Source organism: Ambystoma mexicanum, chromosome 10, assembly GCF_040938575.1.
Source record: "Ambystoma mexicanum isolate Mex_15411 chromosome 10, UKY_AmexF1_1, whole genome shotgun sequence".
Taxonomy (NCBI): Eukaryota; Metazoa; Chordata; class Amphibia; order Caudata; family Ambystomatidae; genus Ambystoma; species Ambystoma mexicanum.
In genome coordinates, this window is record NC_090932.1 from 1,398,334,816 (window position 1) to 1,398,353,844 (window position 19,029).

Sequence of the window (19,029 nt, forward strand, 5' to 3'; positions counted from 1 at the left end):
GTGTTTGCACCACTGACACTCAGTGCTTGTAGGACAACACCTTCCCAGTTTCCTTGCTATTAAAAGCAAGCAGGTAAGGTGTGGATATTCTGCAAGTCACCTGGATCTCAAGATCTTGTTTTGATCAAGAGGGTTACAAAACCTAACCAACTGAGAAATCACTAAAGTACCAGATTTCTGGGAGTCGTTTACAAATGGGACACTACACCAAGCTCTCTCACTAAAATAATGGGGTAATGGCAACTTTGAAAGTGACACTACAAACGATTCTTTTTTTTTTTTAAACACTATTTTTGGATCAGAGGCATACAAGTATATCAAAACAGTTCAGAAACAGTAAATTAACATTCTTAATCAACCTCCCTCTCTTTCTGATGTTAACCAACAATAGACAAAGCGTCTTAACCTCTGAAAGTTCTTCATTTTCCATTTTGTAATTTCCCAACCTCTTTCCCCTTCTGTCTTCCCCTTCCCTCCCCCCACCCTGCTTTAACTAACACTGAAAAATACCATAATACATTACAGAGATCAACATATGAAAGGGTTCTGTTTAGGGTTAGTCCTGAGTTTATTCCTCCGCGCTGTTGTTATCCCTCATATGACATGTATACTCCTGAGAAGCCGGGGTTTAAAAAAGAGGGCCTCTCTATCGCTCACACACTCGTGTAACGGGGACCAGGTCGCCAGGAATTTTTGATATTTTCCAGCCGTAAGTGCACAGATTTTCTCCATGGCCATCACTCCCCAGATCTTGACCCACCACCATGCCACTATGGGGCCCTCCTCATTTTTCCAGTTTTGCGCTAAGGTCATCCTTGCAGCCGTTAGCAGATGAGTAATGAGAGTGGCGGTCGCCCCGGACATTGCATATTTGCCCTCAATCGGGACACCTAATAGGATTGTTTTCGGGGACATCGGAAGGTCCACACCTGTAATATCTTTAATGTGGCCCAGAATCTCCTTCCAATAGACCGTTGCCTTGGGGCATGACCACCACATGTGGATTAAGTCCCCTCTCTCTCCACAGTTTCTCCAGCAGAACGGTGAGTAGGTCTTGGTTATCTTATGTAAACGGTGTGGGGGCATATACCACCTAAAGCACATTTTATAGGCTGATTCTTTAATCGTGGTGCATCTGGAGGCACCATGCGCTCGTGACCATATTTTGCACCACTCTTCTTCCGTTATGGATTCTTGCAAGTCTCTTTCCCAGTTCACTTGATATAGGAGGCGATCTGACGTTTGGGAGTTTGAAAGAAGTTTATAGAGTCTGGTGATCCCTTTTTTGGGCTGGCCCTCCTGTAAGGTTAGTTCCAAGCCGGACAGTGATTGTGTGCCTGCTCTTTTCACCATGGGTTGAGTTATCCAATGTCTGATTTGCAAGTACCTGTATCAATCCCTTTCTCCTATACCAAACTTCTGCTGGCAGTCCGTGAAGTGCAGTGGGGAGCCATCTCTGTACATCTCTGCCAAAGTCAGGGTCCCCGCTTCATTACAACCCTCCCAGTCTTTGCCTCGAATGCCCGGAGTGAAGTCCGGGTTATGTAGTATAGGTGAATATGGACCCAAACCCAGTGGGATACGTTTCTGTTTCCTAGCTATATCCCAGCTCTGCAAGGACCCCTTTGTGGATTCCAGGAGGGCCCCCGCCACCTTCTCTGTGTTTAGCTTTCAGACCTAGGAGTGAGATCAGAGGGGTCGTCGTGACTGATTGTTCTATTCTACACCATCCTTTATGATGTTCAGCTTTGGCCCATCGCAGCATAGGGGCTAGGTGTGCTGCCAATATGTATCTGCCCACGTCTGGTATTCCGAGGCCTCCCAAGAGCGGGGGCCGCATTAGGATACCCTTCTGGATCCTTGGCCTCTTGCCTTGCCATATGAATTTAATGATTGCTTTCTGCAGTTCTTTGATCTTGATTGGTGGGATGGAAACCAGGATTGAGTTTACCGCATAAAGTAAGCGTGGGACTATGGTCATTTTTACTGCCGTGATACGGGCAAACCACGATAATTCCTGGGATTCCCATTTGAGCATGTCTTCTTGTAATTGCTTCCATAAGGGAGTGATGTTCGCCTGGAAAAGTTTACTTGGTTCTGTGGTTAGTCGTATTCCCAGGTAGTCGAGGGAGTCTTTCACCCATGTCAATGGGTATGATTGCTCTAGCCTAGCTATCGTTTCCCTCTTCGCCGTGATGTTCATCACTACAAACGATTTTAATGCTCACTATAATTAAACTTTTACCTGGTCACTGTGAAATGCCACAAAGAAAGCACAAACTACTTTATTTCCCCAACATGATCTAATAATTTACTTTTATCTGTTTTTGACACCTTGCCGGAACCTGTTTGAAGTGAGTAAAAATATTTCTCTTTTGAAAAGAAGCTGGTATATGGATTGACCTGTGCCCAGAGCCGGGTGAGGGGAGACTGAATAATGTCAATCTGAAAAACAGATGTTTGCGCTTGTAAACAAGGTGTACATATGCCTGTGAGGTATGTATGGTATGGTAGACAAGCAACCTCTTTAATTGGCCAACAGACACAAGACTACGATGCTGTTTGTTGACTGACTCTGCCTTAGTGAGGCCATCAAAAGCTTGTCGTGTCCTAAACATTTAGAGTGATGGAGAGATGGATAAAGACTTGTCATTTTCCGCTGAATGGGGAGGCCAAATGGATCAGAAGAAATGAGTTGGGAAGCTTGTAAACTTACTGTCCCTATTCATTTGCATTTTCATTTGCCTTACAAGATCAAATAAAGCAATAACTTAGAAGGAAATGGAAGGTTTAAGAAAACGCTGGGACCTCTGTTGCCAGAATTTTTCAGGACCAATGTTCTCTTTCTGTGAACTTAACACACAGGTACAAGCAAAAACCGACGAGAAAGGAGCAAATGTTGGTGCGGTACCATTACAACCAAAGTAGGGTTGGTACTTGCCTTTCATTCTGGTAACAACTGATTCACGCTGGAGATCCAACATGCATAATTCCTTATTCATAATTAATATACTTTTTTTTATTAAACATGTCATTTTTTTTGTAGAATTTATATTCCAGTTAAGCAGCATGTCCAGCCAAAATATTTTCAATTTACCAAAAAACGCAGCAGGCTATTATTGCAACACTCTAACCTTTGCCACCGATGGGTGAGGGAGTACAGTGAAAAGGGAGTACAGGGAAAAGTGAGTAAACTCCGTCTCAAACGCCTTGAATGAAGATTTTCCAAAGGCCCCAGGACATCCAGATCATTGTTATTCTGTGCCAGAATTTAAGCCATAATCACTTTACATGCAGACACTTGTATGCCTAATTTTGCAACAGAAAAGCAATACTACAAGTTCCAGCATGCAAAGTGCTGTTGGCAAACTATCCATGACTGCAATAAGTGCTTCTTATGACATTGGGCAACTCGGCAATAACTGACTATTATAACAGAAGACACTCGGCAGTATAGCTGAATCACGAGAAGATCTCGATCTAAGACATCCAACACAAACAATCCTCATTAGGAAGCTCCCTATAGCATTATCAGTTCCTGGTTAAAATACTCCTTTGACAATGGCAAAACAGGTAGACATGTTTGATAGGTGTATTCAGAACACACAAGACCAAGCTCTGCACCATCCATTATGTCTTCAACCCATACTGAAGTTTTGATATAGTGCTACTGAACATGTTTACATAAATAACCATCAGAAATTGATTGATGTGCTCTTTTGCAATGGTAACTCTTGTTCTAATTAACTTAAATGAGCATATCTTTTGTTCTGGGTCAAACTATTAACAGGATATTACATGAACTATAAAACCTGGCAGGTGGAGGATAGCTTGGAAGTACACATGGACAATACTCCCAACTCTATGTCATTAAAGATAAAGAGTTGACTTGGTCCATCAATACTCGCTTTTCCAGGTTACAGGTGTCCTAAACTTCATGCAGTATATGATGGGTACATATAATGTAAAAATTACTATCGCAGGTATGCATTGTTGGCTATAAAAAATTGATTTATTAACTTTTGTTTCCCATTTGGTGTGTACACCATAAACTCCTTCATAAATATAGCTCCAAAAGAGCAATACAAATAAATACATCACACAGCCCATGAAATGCAAGTCACACAATGCGTTTCAACATTGATTACACTCTGATGTATTTCATTGATAAATTGGTTATCCTACAGTATTAAGATCAATTTAAAATGTCAAAAAATTCATTGGATACTCTGCTCAGCTTGCATTCATTTCACACTCAAAAAATGCTTTCCAATCCCTGCAGAAAACAATGTGTAATTCAATTGAAAATGGTTAAAGAAATACAGAGAGAAAAACTAATTTACATGCTTATGAAACACATCCATAAAGTAATTAAATAAGGTACGCCTGCTGAAGCCGATGGATATGTACGCACTGTTAATAAGCATTAATCCCAAAGATGCATTGTTACATTGCTTCATCACTAAATCTTTCAACTGTGCTAAATCAATAAATATACCTTGACAGGTTTATTTTCCTCCAATTCTGTTGCATTTCAGAGAAGATCTATAAAACAAATGTTTTTAATTGTCCATAAATTTAGTAAATCCCTATCTTGCAGATTGAAACAAAACCTTTTTTCATGTTTACATTAGCCAAACAACCATAATTTGAAGACAGCACATAAAATCGAAATACGATATTGGAGAAGCTATTCAAAAGCAAGGTTGCAATAAGAATTAAAGGCTCTGTTCACCAACGTCCTTTTCTATTTTTTTGTTATTTACTTGCTATATTTCTCTGTAAATCATTCGTATTTCATTTTCATATAGAAATGTGTTCTATCCTCTATGAGCACAAACAGTCTGGCTTCTTTCAAGTCGAAGACAAATCCCAAAGTAGACAGAGCGGGCTCTCTATGTTAATCTGTGGGTGAATAACACACATTTGTATGCGGACAACAAAGCTCAGCTTCAGAAAAACGGACCTACTGAAACAATAAGCTTGTAAAAAGAAGTGAAAGTGGTAAAGCAGTCAATTGAGAAATTATTCGATAATGACCTTTTAAAGTGCAGACTTTCTGATTTACCAAAAATGTTGTTCACATGTAGTTAATGTATTCAAACTGGTTCTTTAATGGCTTTTTGTCACCTCATATCTTTGAAACAATCATCCAGAATGAAAGCTACACAGATGACCAAATTAGCTGACATTTTGTTTCTTCAGTATAGGAGTTTTCCAGAAACAGACCACGTTTTCTGTGATTAGATCAGGGTATTTCGTTCAGTCTGTTGTTAAATTGTGCATGTCATATTTTGCCAATGTATAGAAATTGTTTTCAATCAAACTCAAATTCTTTTGGATCGAATTGGTTGCTAATGTCAAAAGCAACAGCCATAGCGAGTGAGCTAAGGTCAGAATACTGTTAAAATTGTGCTAGATCATATGAAGGTTTTAAGAGCTTGTACCTGGAATAAAGACTATTCCACTTGTAGACCATGCACATCAGGTTTACTTACCTTTGTTTACTATGGCTTTTCTGTATAAAACAAGCGTTGTCGCACAGGATAGATCAACTAAAAAGAAAACCTTTTAAAACAGATTTGCATAAATATCCCACCTCTTTCGTTAAGGAATGATCAAGGTGAATGTTCAGGTGCTTCCATATAACAAATAATGGCTTTGTTTTAAAATGCTTTTAATCCCACAAGTACGTGTATTAGGATCACAACTGATATCCTTTTTCTCTGAATTTGTCTCTGAAATGCCTGCTTCTTTCCCAATCCTGCAGCGTTCCACCATACGGCTGGAAAAGGGTCTACAGCATCGCTGAGATTCAACACACAGGTTTATGCAGGACACATCCCTACAAGTGCTGTTAGGAGTACTGGGTGCACGTGTGCTTTGAGTAGTGTTCAGGAGAGTTCAAAGCCAGTGTTCATACTTATGGCATAGCGCAGTTTCTCTCGCAGAATGCTCTTCTTGCTGTAATTTGGGAGTTTCAGAAGATTAAAGCAGGTTGAAGATGTTGGAAGACGACCCCCAGGCTCCTTCTTGCGTATTGTAAAAAATCCCCTGAGTACGCTACCCAGTGTATCTCCTGTATCCTGCCAAGAGATTAAGTTTAATTATTAACAAAAAACGGCACTTGAAATTTATGCAAAATTGAAATTCAGATTCAAATGAAGTATTTCATAGTTTGTAACTATGTTTAAAGCCTCTAAATCTTCATCTCTAGAGATTAGAACAAATAATTGCCATATAACTGGTTGTTTCTCTGTTTTATTGCTAACATATACTTTCTCACTACAAAAGCACATCAAATTCTAGCCTTCTACAATTTCAGTTCCAGGTAAGGGGGAGTTGACTAATTTTCTGCAGGAAAATGACTTCTTCAGCAGCACTGGGCAGATCACTCTGGAACACACCTGATTACACTATACATCTCTGAATACTGAACTTGTTGATAGTTCTCTATGTGGGAAGAATACATGAAACGAAAGGAGAAAATAATTACCGGTAATGTTCTTTCTATGGATTCTTCGCTCGCAGATACCTCATCAGATAGATATTAATTCCAGATCCCTCTTGACCCAACTGTGCCACTCGTCGGCTCCGGAGGTGACGTCAGCCGCCATATATACTATATTACTACGCACCTGTACCTCACTTCCTCACGCCCACCCAAGCTCGGCAGCCACAGAGGAATAATCCACAGGATTCAGGCTGAAAACAGCCAAAAATTCTTATTTTTTTCCAAAATGAGGAACAGGTCACTAATGTTGAGGACGTCATCCAAGTCAGCCAGGGCCCCACGCATGATATTCTGGAATGCCTCTGCCGCAGATGATACACCAAAACGCAGGCGTTTGTATCTATAGAGGCCTTGAAGTGTGGTTATGTATCGAGAATTCAGGCGCAACACCACTTGATGATACCCCGCCCGAAGGTCAAGTTTCGAGAAGAAGCACACCCCCCGCAATTCTGTAATGATGTCATCAATCGTGGGGGTGATGCGTCTTTTGCGCTTAATGGCCTTATTGGGAGCCTCATGTCCACACAAATTCGCACAGTCAGGTTGCTTGGGCTTCCTTGCAATAACAATCGGAGACACCCAGGGGGTCGGCCATCAACTTTCTCGATTATGTCTATTTCCACCAAGCTGTCCAGTTCTTTGTCAACGAGATCCCACAGATTAAATGGGACTCGGCTGTGTTGCAGTGCAATCGGTTGTATCGATTCGTCGATATGCAGCCTCAATGGATCGCCAGCCATGCAGCCAATTCCCTCAAAGAGCTGGCTGTACCTCGCTATCAGCCCCTGCACATCTTCCACATACATAGAGTATGCAAAAACTCATGATGCCGAGTGCCTCAGCTGCCGCACAACTCAGGAGGGTTTTATTGCTTACCCTTGCTACATAGAAATGGGCCTTGACAGACGACCCTCCATGCTCTACATTGGCTACAAACGCCCCAGCCAGTTCGCTGCCACCAAAGGTAAATAGGCGCACCCTCGGCTTCTGTAGTTTGGGAGGCGCCACCATGGCATCTCAGTGCACCCTCACCACCACATTAACAGATGCCTTTGTGTCCACTGGCACCATTGACTCAACTCTCACCAGGCACCATGCTGTCTCCTGTTGTTGGTGCGCAGCGCACTGATGCTCGAGATGAAAGATGTTCTCATCTTCCTCGTGAGGGATGCCGTCATCCCCCTGGTCTATCTGGGAGACATTGGGCGGACGTGGGGCCTAAAAAATCCTGCCTGCACTGGCCCCCTTGGTATCACCACTGGCATCGGAGCCCTGCATATGCGGGCATACTGGTCAAAAGACCTGCAATGTCCACAGGCCTTCCCCTGCACTAGGCCTTCTGCTGGGTGCAGGAGGTCATACCCACACTGTACATGATTCGAGGGTCCTTGCACCTCTGTCCTGCTGGTCCCCGGTTGGACGTCTGGCTCCTCTACCACCTTGACCGCGGCCCAGAGCACATACCTCCTCCATCTTCCCTGGACGCACAGCCGCATCCATCCTTGAAGCACGCACCTCCGACACCTCCTGCCAGCGTCCGAGCTCCAAAATGCGAGGCAGTGGGAGTCCCGGCTCTCGCAGCACTAGACAAACACCTCTGTATGAGTTGGTTTCTAATCCTTGTTTCAGGATTATCCCAGACACATGACAGGGACATCCGGCGCAGCCGTCCACCGAAATTTTTCAGGCACCTATCGTTCTTCTGTCTGGCACTGCACATCACAAAATGCTCATAATCTGCGTTGGCAAGTGGCATGAAATGCTTGCGCAGTGTGTCCATGGCTGCCGCATACATCTCAGTTCGCAGGTGTCAGGGACTGAAAGACTTTATGCACTGCTGGTCCCGCTGAGTAAAGAAGCATAGCCACCTTGCTGTCCTTATCAGTCTCCCCATTGGCCCGGAAGTACATGTCGAGCGTATCAATTCAGAGTCTCCATCTTGGTCCAAGGCTGGATGGGGCCCCTGAGATATCAAACTCAGGCATTGGTGTGAGTGCCCCCGGTTGTCTCTGCGCACGCGCAGCCACTGGGCCAGCTGGTCCTGGCAATGGTGCTTGGGCTCATGCCCCGCCATCCTGTCCATCCATGGCAGGGAGCGCACAGGTACACCACCAGAGTACTGGGGCTGCAACTCACCGACGGGCCGTTGAGTGTGATGATGTTAGCCAGACACACCTCTTACAGCTAATTCTGATGATTCCCTTCCACCACCACAGAGCCACCAAATGCTCTGCCTGGCACCTTCTCCAAATGTCCAAAAACTGGGCGTATATACTATATCACCCTAGGGCAATACACACAGTAGCCCCCTCCACCAATATCCAAAAAGCCAGGAAGAATAGAATGGATTCCCTAGTCCAAAGATTGTGTTTCCAAAAATTGAGTGGCGTGGGCACAAAGGACAGTAGGCCTCCCCAGCTCCTCACCTCACACTCAATGCATCAAAAGTGTTAAAACACTCCAAACGAATAAATGTACAGCACAATGCTGTCCCCTATGCAGGGGTTACACAAATTGCACGTGGGGGGCGCACAAGCACCCCTGATAGGAGCGCAACCCTCGCCACTGCGTGTGCAAAATGGCACCCAAACTGTGTCATCACTGCCGGCTCCACGGCATGAGAACTGGAGAAAATTGCTCTGCGCCCCTCACCACTTGTGCCAGGTTTCCTCGCTTCGTCGCCACTGTTGCATGTGGCCCAGTCTCCCTTCTGGCCCCCCGTGTGCCCCTCACTGCACAGAGCACACATACAGCCGTGCTCTTGGTCCAGGATCCACGGTCGCTCTGACGCGGCTGTGGAACGCCCCGGTTATTTAAAGCGCACGCAGCAGAGTTATGTCACTCTGCTGAGTGTGTATGCCCTTAAAGGGGCAGCCACCACAGGCGTTCGCCATTGTGCTGTTCCAACTGTTCAGTGGGAAGGGCCAGCAGGGAGGCTCTTTGCCAGTGCTCACTTCAGGTAGCTTATAATGGACGCACGAGCAGCCACAGCCAGCTTACTACCGTGCCTCCTACCGTGCGCTCGCTCAGCAATCCAGGCCGCAGGTGTGCCCAAAATCACTGACGAAGAGAGCGAGAAAAGAGTACGCTGAATCTTCAGCTGCGGGCTCAATTTCCGTTCAACCATGAGTGCACTCTTTTGTAGGGATTTATGCTGTGCAGCGTAGGCAAATGGCTTCCGTTTAGGGGGACAGGTCTGTAGTGCCATAGTCATGAAATAGGGTGATTTTCGAATATAAGTGGCAGTGTGAAATTTCCCCAGTTTTACCATTTTGGTTTCTTAACATGAGAGACTTAGAACATCGTTAATCTCCAACCATATTATTTGCCCCAGATCCAAGGGCAGAAAGAAGGGTGTAAACAATGGGTCTGTGATTATTGAACACTTTTTGGAGCGGTTTTAATTTGGTAAGCAAATGGACATTTAAAGTGAAACCAACTTTCATTTATGAGATTGATACCTGTGGGAATACATTTAAACTTCAATGTACCGCTTCATTCTGTGGCATAATCCGAGATAAAACAGTGGAGGGCAGATTATCACAGGGCAGGTTTGTCAGCCTCTGTTCAACTGAACAAAGTAAGATAGCCAACAGCCTAAATGGCCACTTAATGAAAGATATTAGGGTTACCATGTCAAAGTCACAGGCCCATTTCAACTGAAAAAGCTGAAAGCCCCTAATATGTCCCCTGTACACCAGGCTCTTTTACTGTGTCTGAATGTATCATCATAACAGCCCACAGTTGCTGGTTGCCCTTTAGTTAGCTATTGGTGACCACCATGGCTTTCCTTAGATTTTTGCACTTGGTTGGTGTTTGCGAGAGGAACACTCTTTTAGCAAGTCCTGTAATGCTTTTTATGCAAAGCAGAGACAAATGCGGGTGTTGGGTGGGGTAGGTAAGGAACCAAACCCCAAATCATACACAAAATCAGTCTCTGAAGACGAAGTGCCTCTGGTGAAAGTGTGAGAGCTAGCCACCTAAATGTACCACACGTTCACTTTTTTTCCGTTAAGGCCGTGGTATTCAAATGTTTTGACACCAAGCCCTCAAGAAGAAAAACCGAGTGAAATTGCTCGGCTATACAGTCGCTCACATATAGTATGAGGTTACATGCTAATTTTGTGGGATCCATTCATGTTAAAGTAAACAAACGTTCTTGCTTCATATAATATACTTCTTGTAGATTATACTCCAAGAACAAGATGAAATTTGTTCAAAATTCAAGAAATTTCCTTAGGAAGAGAGAGCCAAAAAAGGGGGGCAAACAAATAAGGTAGAGAGATTTAATGGGAATGCATTTCGGAGATTCAATCTCCTTCTTCAGGGCTATACTCTCTGCTATATGGTAAAACATAGCCAGATATAAATGACAGTTATTGCATGGACACATATATGAATTACAACATATTCATTAAGTAAATAAGTGAAAATGTACATACAAGCCATTAATATACAGCATCATGACATTGAGATCAAAGTAAGAAAAAGAGAAGGAAAAATTCTGATGAGGTAAATGTACTTGCATTAAGAATTCCATCTGGTTACAAAGTAATAGTTTAACTGGGTACCTTAACGTGACTGCCCACCATTCTTAGGGTGCCTAAACAAACTTAACATCAAGTAAATCGATGTTCACCTGCAAATAAATAATGTGTGGTTGTATAAGTATTGTAAATATCATCAGAAAGGTATGTAAATATATGACTGTTAAGCCATTACTGACATAGATAACGTGCGTGTGCTCGGCTGGCGTTAGTGTGAAACCAATAATTCTCCTACGAATCTAGGAGGCGTTTTTCACGTCCCAGCATAGGCTGCAAAGCCGAAGCTGTGACGCAAGACGCTTGGAATGTAGACACACCCTCGGGAGTGTCGAATCCAGGGGTCTCCAGTGAAAGCCATGGCAACCAGTTATAAACAACTGACAGAGTGCCGCTTTTGTGCTCCTCATTTCAGTTTTCACACTGCGGCTGCAAGGTAAGCTTCGTGCTCACGGAAAGGAACACAGTACTTTAGATTAACATCCCTATAGTGGTTATAACACTTATTTCCCTGCATTTTCTCATTTCTCATAGACCCTACACACAGCTGCTGATTCGTAGGAGCATTATTTGTTTCACACTAATGCCAGCCGAGCACACGCACTTTATCTATGTCAGTAGTGGCTTAACAGTCATATGTTTACATACCATTCTGATGATATTTACAATACTTACACAACCACGTATTATTTATTTGCAGGTGAACATCGATTTACTTGATGTTAAGTTTGTTTAGGCGCCCTAAGAACAGTGGGCAGTCACATTAAGGTACCTAGTTAAACTATTACTTTGTAACTAGATGGAATTCTTTTTTTTTACCAACTTTGTTTATTTTTCACGAGCACAATTACAGACATGCATGCATTAAAAAAATAGTAAACAAAAGCACATCCCATGTCTTCCTTTTTTTTTCCTCTCTCGGAGTTAATTGCTCATGAGTTTTAACTGTTAAAACATTCCTCCTCCTGCCTCCCCCCTCAACAAACTTTCAAACTTTCGGGTGGAGTACTACAACTCTTCAAGCTTTCTTGAATATTCCATGTGTCAGGTTTCCTTTTCCCCCTCGTACAGTCTCGTATTAATCGTTAGATGACGGACACTTTGCGGAGTAATTTAGGTTTAAAGTACATCTGTTCTCTATCGTCTGTGAACTCATGTAGAGCATCCAAGTGTTCAGATATTTCGAGTAGGAGCCATGCGCTATTGCTGTTACTTTTTCCATTGCCATCATGCCCCCCAGTCCCACCCACCACATGGCTACCACCGGGCCTTGCTTATTCTTTCATGCTTGCGCCAAAGTGATTCTAGCCGCACTCAGCATGTGGGTGATAAGATTAGCTCTGGCTCCAGAATTCCCGTAGCTCCCTTCGACTGCTCCCCCAGTAACACCACCACTGGGTCTCGAGGTAACTGCACCCCTGTTATGTCCTTGATATGACTCAGGATCTCTTTCCAGTAGGTTTCTGCCACCAGGCAAGCCCACCACATGTGAATCAAGTCCCCAGGTTGCCCACATTCCCTCCAGCAAGTATTGGGATACCCTGGGTTGATGGAGTGCATGCATGATGGTGTCATGTACCACCGTAGACAAAGTTTGTATGCCGCCTCTTTAATTGCGGTATACATTTGGAGCTTTTTGCGGCTCTATGCCATATGCGTCCCCAGGTCTCTTCTGAAAGTGGTCTCCCCACGTCTGCCTCCCATTTCTGCATATAGGTAAGAGTTTCTTCTGGGCCCACTGCCCCCATCAACCAGTACAATATTGATACCGCTTTTTCAGGTTGATCTGCTTGTATTGTTAATTCGAGCCCCACCGGGTCCCGAGCTGCTCTTTCCCGGACTCCTGTATTGGAGATCCAATGCCTGAGTGGGATATAGTTGAACTGTTCTCCCTCCAGTATGTCAAACTGGGCCTTGCAGTCTTCGAATGTGAGGGGTGCCCCATCTGCGTATAGGTCCTTCAATAGCAGAGTTTGTTCCCTCCCTCCCCAGCGTGCCCAGAAGTCAACCTGCATCCCTGGGGTGAAGTCCGGATTATGAGCAACCGGGGTGAGCGGGCCTCCCCCACCTTCACTCATCTGCCCCTTAAGGCTCTGTCCCAGTACCATAGGGTGGCTTTGGTTGATTCCAACAATGTACCCCCTTTGCCTCTGTGTTTTGCTGCTAAGAAGCCAAGACTCCCAAGAGGAATTTTGTAGCGGCACTCTCGAGGACTGCCCATCGGTTTTGGCCTTCTCTCGTTGACCATTGCAGCATGGGTGCTATCTGTGCCGCCCCTAGGTATCTTCGAAATTCTGGGACCCCCAACCCCACCAACGCTTGTGGTCTAAATAGTACCTTCCTGGAGACTCTCGGCTTCTTCCCCCCCCCAAATGAAAGACATCATCTCCTTTTGTAATTTTTTGATTGCCGGGCCTAGGATACGGAATGGGAGCGCACCTACCAGATACAGGAACCTAGGTAACAGGGTCATCTTAACTGCAGTTATCCGTGCCAGCCATGATAGCTCCTGTATATCCCACTGCTTCAAGTCTTCTGCCAGTGCTTTCAATAAACCCGGGATATTAGCCCCGTATAGCCTCTCAGATGTGGGGGTTAATTGTATCCCTAAGTATTTTACCGATCTTCGATCCCACCTCAGAGGATACCGGTTTTCCCAGTCTGATATTTGTTCTGCCTCCTCAGTGATATTGAGAGCTTTAGATTTAGGGTAGTTGATATGGAACCCAGAGACCTTCGCAAATCCCTCTAACAGATCTATGGCTTTTGGGAGTGAGTGTGTTGTGTCTTTTAGGAACATGAGAACATCATCCGCGTATAGGGCTACCTTTTGGGGTTCCCCGCAGGGCCATCTTAAGCACTTTTGGGGCCCTGGCCACAGACATCTTTGGGGCCCCCCTCCACCGAATTAAGGGATCAACAATACTGGTCACGCCCCCCACCCGTCGCGCTCACAACCTATATGTTGATATGCTGTCTCACAGCATAATAAGCACGTTTATTCCCTTTAAGTCCCCTTCCTTGCCTTCTTCATTCTTGCTCTAATCAGGATGATAAACAAGCAGCATTTGAAGACAAACATTAGCAGTCTACAAAGAGGTTACTGTTCTAGTACATACAGGATACTTTTTATCAACATCCAGGAAGGTATGCAACCTGTAGTATTAATGCAGGACCGCATGTAAAGGTACATGTATCCCATACTAGACAGAGAACTCACATTATCTGTCTCACAGAATGCAAAAGTGCTCATGCATGGATTGAGACCAATAATTGGAAGGAAGGAGAACGCTACACATCCCGTAGCATGGATAGTGGAGGCAGATTAGAAGCTAGCAGGAAGGTGTCTTTATCCAGACAGACAGATTCGAAGTGGGATATGGTTTTCAAATAGTGTTGCCATTAGATATCAAAGGAACAAATGCCTGTGGTGTGCAGTATAAATATGCTCACGGTTAACACAGTGAAACCATGAATAAGGCTTTTATGACGATCATACCACGAGAAGGAAATCACTCTGAAGGGCTGACAATTTTGAAAGGTTTAGGGACTGGTAATATTGAAAGGTTAGGCAATACAAGATTAAATGAGATGCCCAGGATCACACATTGGTTAAGGGGTGAAGCTGGGACTTGTGCCAACTCTGCAATTTCTGAATTTGAACACTTTCTTTTCCAGTTCCTACCATGAACTAAAACAATCTCATTTTATAAAAACGGACTTGGAAAGTACACAAATCACATCACCAAACATGACCATTTTTAAACAAAATATTATAGAAGGGTGTTATGCAAAATGGGAATGATTCTAGCTTCATTCCCTCCATCATCAAGGGAGGTATATAAGAACCAGCATACCAATCTATGTGATTCAACATATTTAATCTGGGTTTGTCTTTTGTATTTTAAAGCTTTAATACTTCCAAAACAATGGCTTGTGGCATTTACATTTATAAATGTGCATAAAAACCTTTGACTTTTACCAAAAAGCAAACCGTTTATTGTGTGTCAACCACGCAAACCTTAAAATATGCTTGCCTGAGGCCTGCAACATATGGTCCACTCTCTTCTGTCTACCAACCCTTTCACCCAAATGGCCTACATAAGAAAGATCAAGTAATGGGCTAAACGATACCAGCAGCATGCAAGAAGGCAAGCCTCACAGAAGACAGCACCGTAATGTAAGATATATTAGATGATTTGACCAGGATCACTGTATCGTCTGCTGGCAAATCCAGGATACAAGCATGAACGCCTTCGTTCCATAGTCTTGAATTTGGATACTCATTCACCTCTTGGACTAACAGTTTATGCCATTGTTGGCGGCGATTGCCTAGGTTTTACAACACCCCAACTGAACAAACCAATTTCTAGACCTTCACCTGACGGATGATATGTTTGTTTTTATAGCAACCCCTATCTGGTGCAGGTACATTGCATATAATAGCTGATGTTGTTCTGCAAAACCAAGTACATATGCAGGCAGATTTATAAACTTCAGACATAGGAAAGGCTCATCCAGCCTTGATGGAATGTGATATTCTAATTTTGCATATGTAGACATATTTCTGCAATGGGTGCTTTACACACTGAGTGAACTTCTGAACCATTGTGGCTCTCAATTCATCAATATGCATTGCACTGTTGCCTATTGCACATGATCAACATCATTTCCACAGGAAGGAAAGAATGCTAGAGTTGTGCCGTAAGGAACACACAAAATATGTATACCACGGGGAAGCCAGAAAGCATTACATGATGAATTGATCAGGGCAGAATGTACTTGTCAAAACAGAAAGGTAATGGGTTAAGAGCCTCAGTAGCAACCCATAAAATATCCTGACGTGTGCTATTTAAGACTGGTGAACAATTGAATCTTCTTCAGATCAGGCAACCTTGTGGGGGCCCTGGGCAAGTGCCCCTTTTGCCCTCCCATAAAACCTTCTCTGGTTCCCCGATCCCCGCCTCCACCCCTTTAATTCCCGGATTGGCTCGGGCCCTTTGTGCCAGTGTCTCCATGGCCATGGCGAAAATAAATGGCGATAGTGGGCATCCTTGCCTCATGCCTTTTCGGATGAGGATGCTTTCTGTGAGCTTCCCGTAGATCATCAATCTTGTGGATGGTCGTGTGAAGTTAGCCATCACCATACGAGTAAAAATGGGCCCACATCAGAACTTCTCTAGGGTCGATTGTAAGAAACCCCAGTGCATGCTATCGAAGGCTCTGGAGGCGTCCAATGCCAATATTGAGAACTTCTGCCCTGTCTTTCGTGTCTATGGCTCTGCGGATGTGATCATAAGTGTGCCTCCCCTTTATAAAGCCTACCTGGTCTGGATGGATTATTCCCGGAAGGACCCTCGCCAACCTACGGGCCAGGACTGAGGAGTAGATTTTTGCATCCCCATTTAACAGGGAGAGGGGGCGATAACTTGCACATTCCCGTGGGTCCCTATCTGATTTTAGGAGTAGCAATGTGGTTGCCGGACTCATGTCCCCCGAGATTGTCCCTGTGTCTCGGATGAAGTTAAACAGTTTTGTTAAGGGGCCCACTAGGCTAAAGGTTTTGTAATACGCGTTGCTAAGGCCATCTGGACCCAGGGATATATGTCCCTTCAATGCCCCTATGCCCTCCCCCACCTCTTCCTCCGTTATGGGTGCTTCTAACATTTACCTGTTTGTTTCGCTAATTTGGGGCAGGGTTATCTGGTTTAAGAATGCGGTCTGTGTTTCCTTATCTAGGTCCTCCTCTTTTAGATTTTCGACATATTAGGAGTGCATGACTTCTTCTATTTCTTTCTCTCCCCTCACCAGTTCCCCCTACCGGTTTTTAAGTTTGGGTTATACGATTAGGAGTTTCTGTTGTCTCAACTTCGCTGCGAGTAGTCGGTTGGCTTTGTCCCCATGTATATAATAAAACTGTTTGGTTTGTACTAGTAATCGTGCAGCATCGTCGGCCAGGTGGGTTTCTAAAACCGCCCTAGTTTTTTTCAATTCCTGCCATGCTTTCTGTGAGCCCTTGTTTTTATACACTATCTCTGCCTCTGTTATTTTGGCCTCCATACCTCGCCACACCCTCTCCCGGCTTTTGATGTTATTTGTTGTGTGTGCGATAAGTTCACCTCTTACCACCGCTTTGCTTACATCCCATATTGTGGCCCAGTTTACCTCTGAAGTAATGTTTTCTTTGAAATAATTTTTTAGGACTTGTTCTATGCCCACCCTAGGGGCTAAATCCCTCAGGATCACCTTGTTTAGTCTCCATGGCTTGCGGGGTTGTCGTTGTGAGTCAGCCGGCTCCATTTTCAATAGGACAGATGCTCTGATAGACACCTCACTCCTATTTCCAACCCTGTGATTTGTGGGACCAGTGCCTCTGAGATGAGAACTATGTCAATCCGGGAATAGCCCCTATGTACGGCTGAATAGTGAGTGTATTCCTTCTCATGTGGGTGGAAGAATCGCCAAGTTTCTATCAGATGTAATTCCCTGATAAATCTTACCAGAGCCTGCCGAAATGTATGGTCACTGGGGGTAGCCGGAAGGGTTTTGTCAATTTCAGCGTCCATCACCCCATTGAAATTTCCTCCCATCAGGATCTGTCCCACCCCCCCATTGCGCTATTTTGGGTAATAGTTCCAACAAGAATCGAACCTGTCTTTCGTTGGGGGCATAGACCGTTACCAGTGTGATTAGTTGCCCCATAAGTTTTCCTCCCAGCATTAAGTAACGGCCCTCCGGGTCTCTTAACAAAGTGTTTCTGAAAGCTAATGCCTTTCGCCACAAAGATATCTACTCCCTGTTTTTTGGTTCCACTAGAGCCAAAGTATTGCATGGGGAAGGCCCAATGCCTTAGTCTGTGTTCATCTCCTGGAAGCATGTGTGTTTCTTGCATCCATTCTACTGAGGCCCGCATGTCTCCCAGCCTATTCAACATAGCTTTTCGTTTAATCGGGGAATTAAGCGTTGAACGTTTAGTGTAATTATCCCATCTTGACCTTGTTCCCCTCTCAATACTCCCAAGCCCTGCCACCTTTCTGATTGTTACGTATTTGTCACCTGTAGTTTCTCCCCCTGTAACAACTTTCCCCCCCCACCTCCCCATCCCCGAACCTTAACTTTTCCCCTGAATTTTCACTGTGGTACTACCGCAGTGACTCACTGGGTCTAACATCTACCCGGGAACTGTGGGATCCAATCTCCCTCCCCAAGCCCCCCTTCTTCCCCTCATTGGTACAACATTGCTGGATTATTTTGTGTGTCCCCATTATTCCGTGCTGCAGAGCTGAGCCCCCCTTCTTATCGGCTCCGGGTTCCCTCCCTCTCCTCCGGACAGTCTCTTTCCGTGCCGGTTTCCATTGCTCCCCGTCAGGCCTGCCTCCTGCCCCCCCCATTCCGGGGCGGGGTTCCTCATTGGTTTCTGCTTTCTTTGTTCTCTCCCTCCTTCATGAGACCCTCCATTTCTTCTTCCTTCACAACTGTAAATCTTTGGCCTTTCCATTCAAAGCGGAGGCACGTCAGGTATCTCCATTGGTATCTCACGCCCTTAGTTCTTAGCCAATCCATAGCCACCCTTAGCCGTTTCCTCTTAGCAAGCGTTGTTTGGGCCAGATCTTGAAATAGCTGGATAGGTGTAGTTCGAAAATTTACCGGTTCTTTTTTCCGGGCAGCCTGCATTATATCTTCTTTCAGTTGAAATAGGTGTATTGGAGTCAGTACATCTGGAGTCAGCTTTCGGTTCAATTGGAATGTGGAATAAACTCTATGTTTCCGGTCCAGTAGGATCTCTTTGTCTTCTCCCAAGATTTGCCGAAACAGGTCTATTACATATTGTTGCAAGTCGGAGTCCATCACTGATGTTGGGATTCCACAGATCTGAATATTATTTCGCCTGGACCTATTTTCGGCATCCTCTTGTTTATTCTGAACGTGCTCCATTTGCTGCTCAAGTTCGGCCACCCTGTTGGACAACAT

The 19,029-nt window shown here is 44.5% G+C and overlaps 1 protein-coding gene across 2 annotated transcripts in view; it reads right to left on the reverse strand.

Annotated features, from left to right (window-relative positions):
• Positions 1-267: 267 nt before the first annotated feature.
• The window catches only part of UBE3B (ubiquitin protein ligase E3B), a 2,019,282-nt gene continuing 2,000,520 nt past the window's right edge, over positions 268-19,029 (reverse strand). For both annotated transcript variants that reach the window (XM_069619417.1, XM_069619418.1), the window contains exon 28: positions 268-6,086. In XM_069619417.1, coding sequence (XP_069475518.1) covers positions 5,895-6,086 — 192 coding nt within the window. In that variant the 3' untranslated portion in view covers positions 268-5,894. The remainder of the gene's footprint in view (positions 6,087-19,029) is intronic.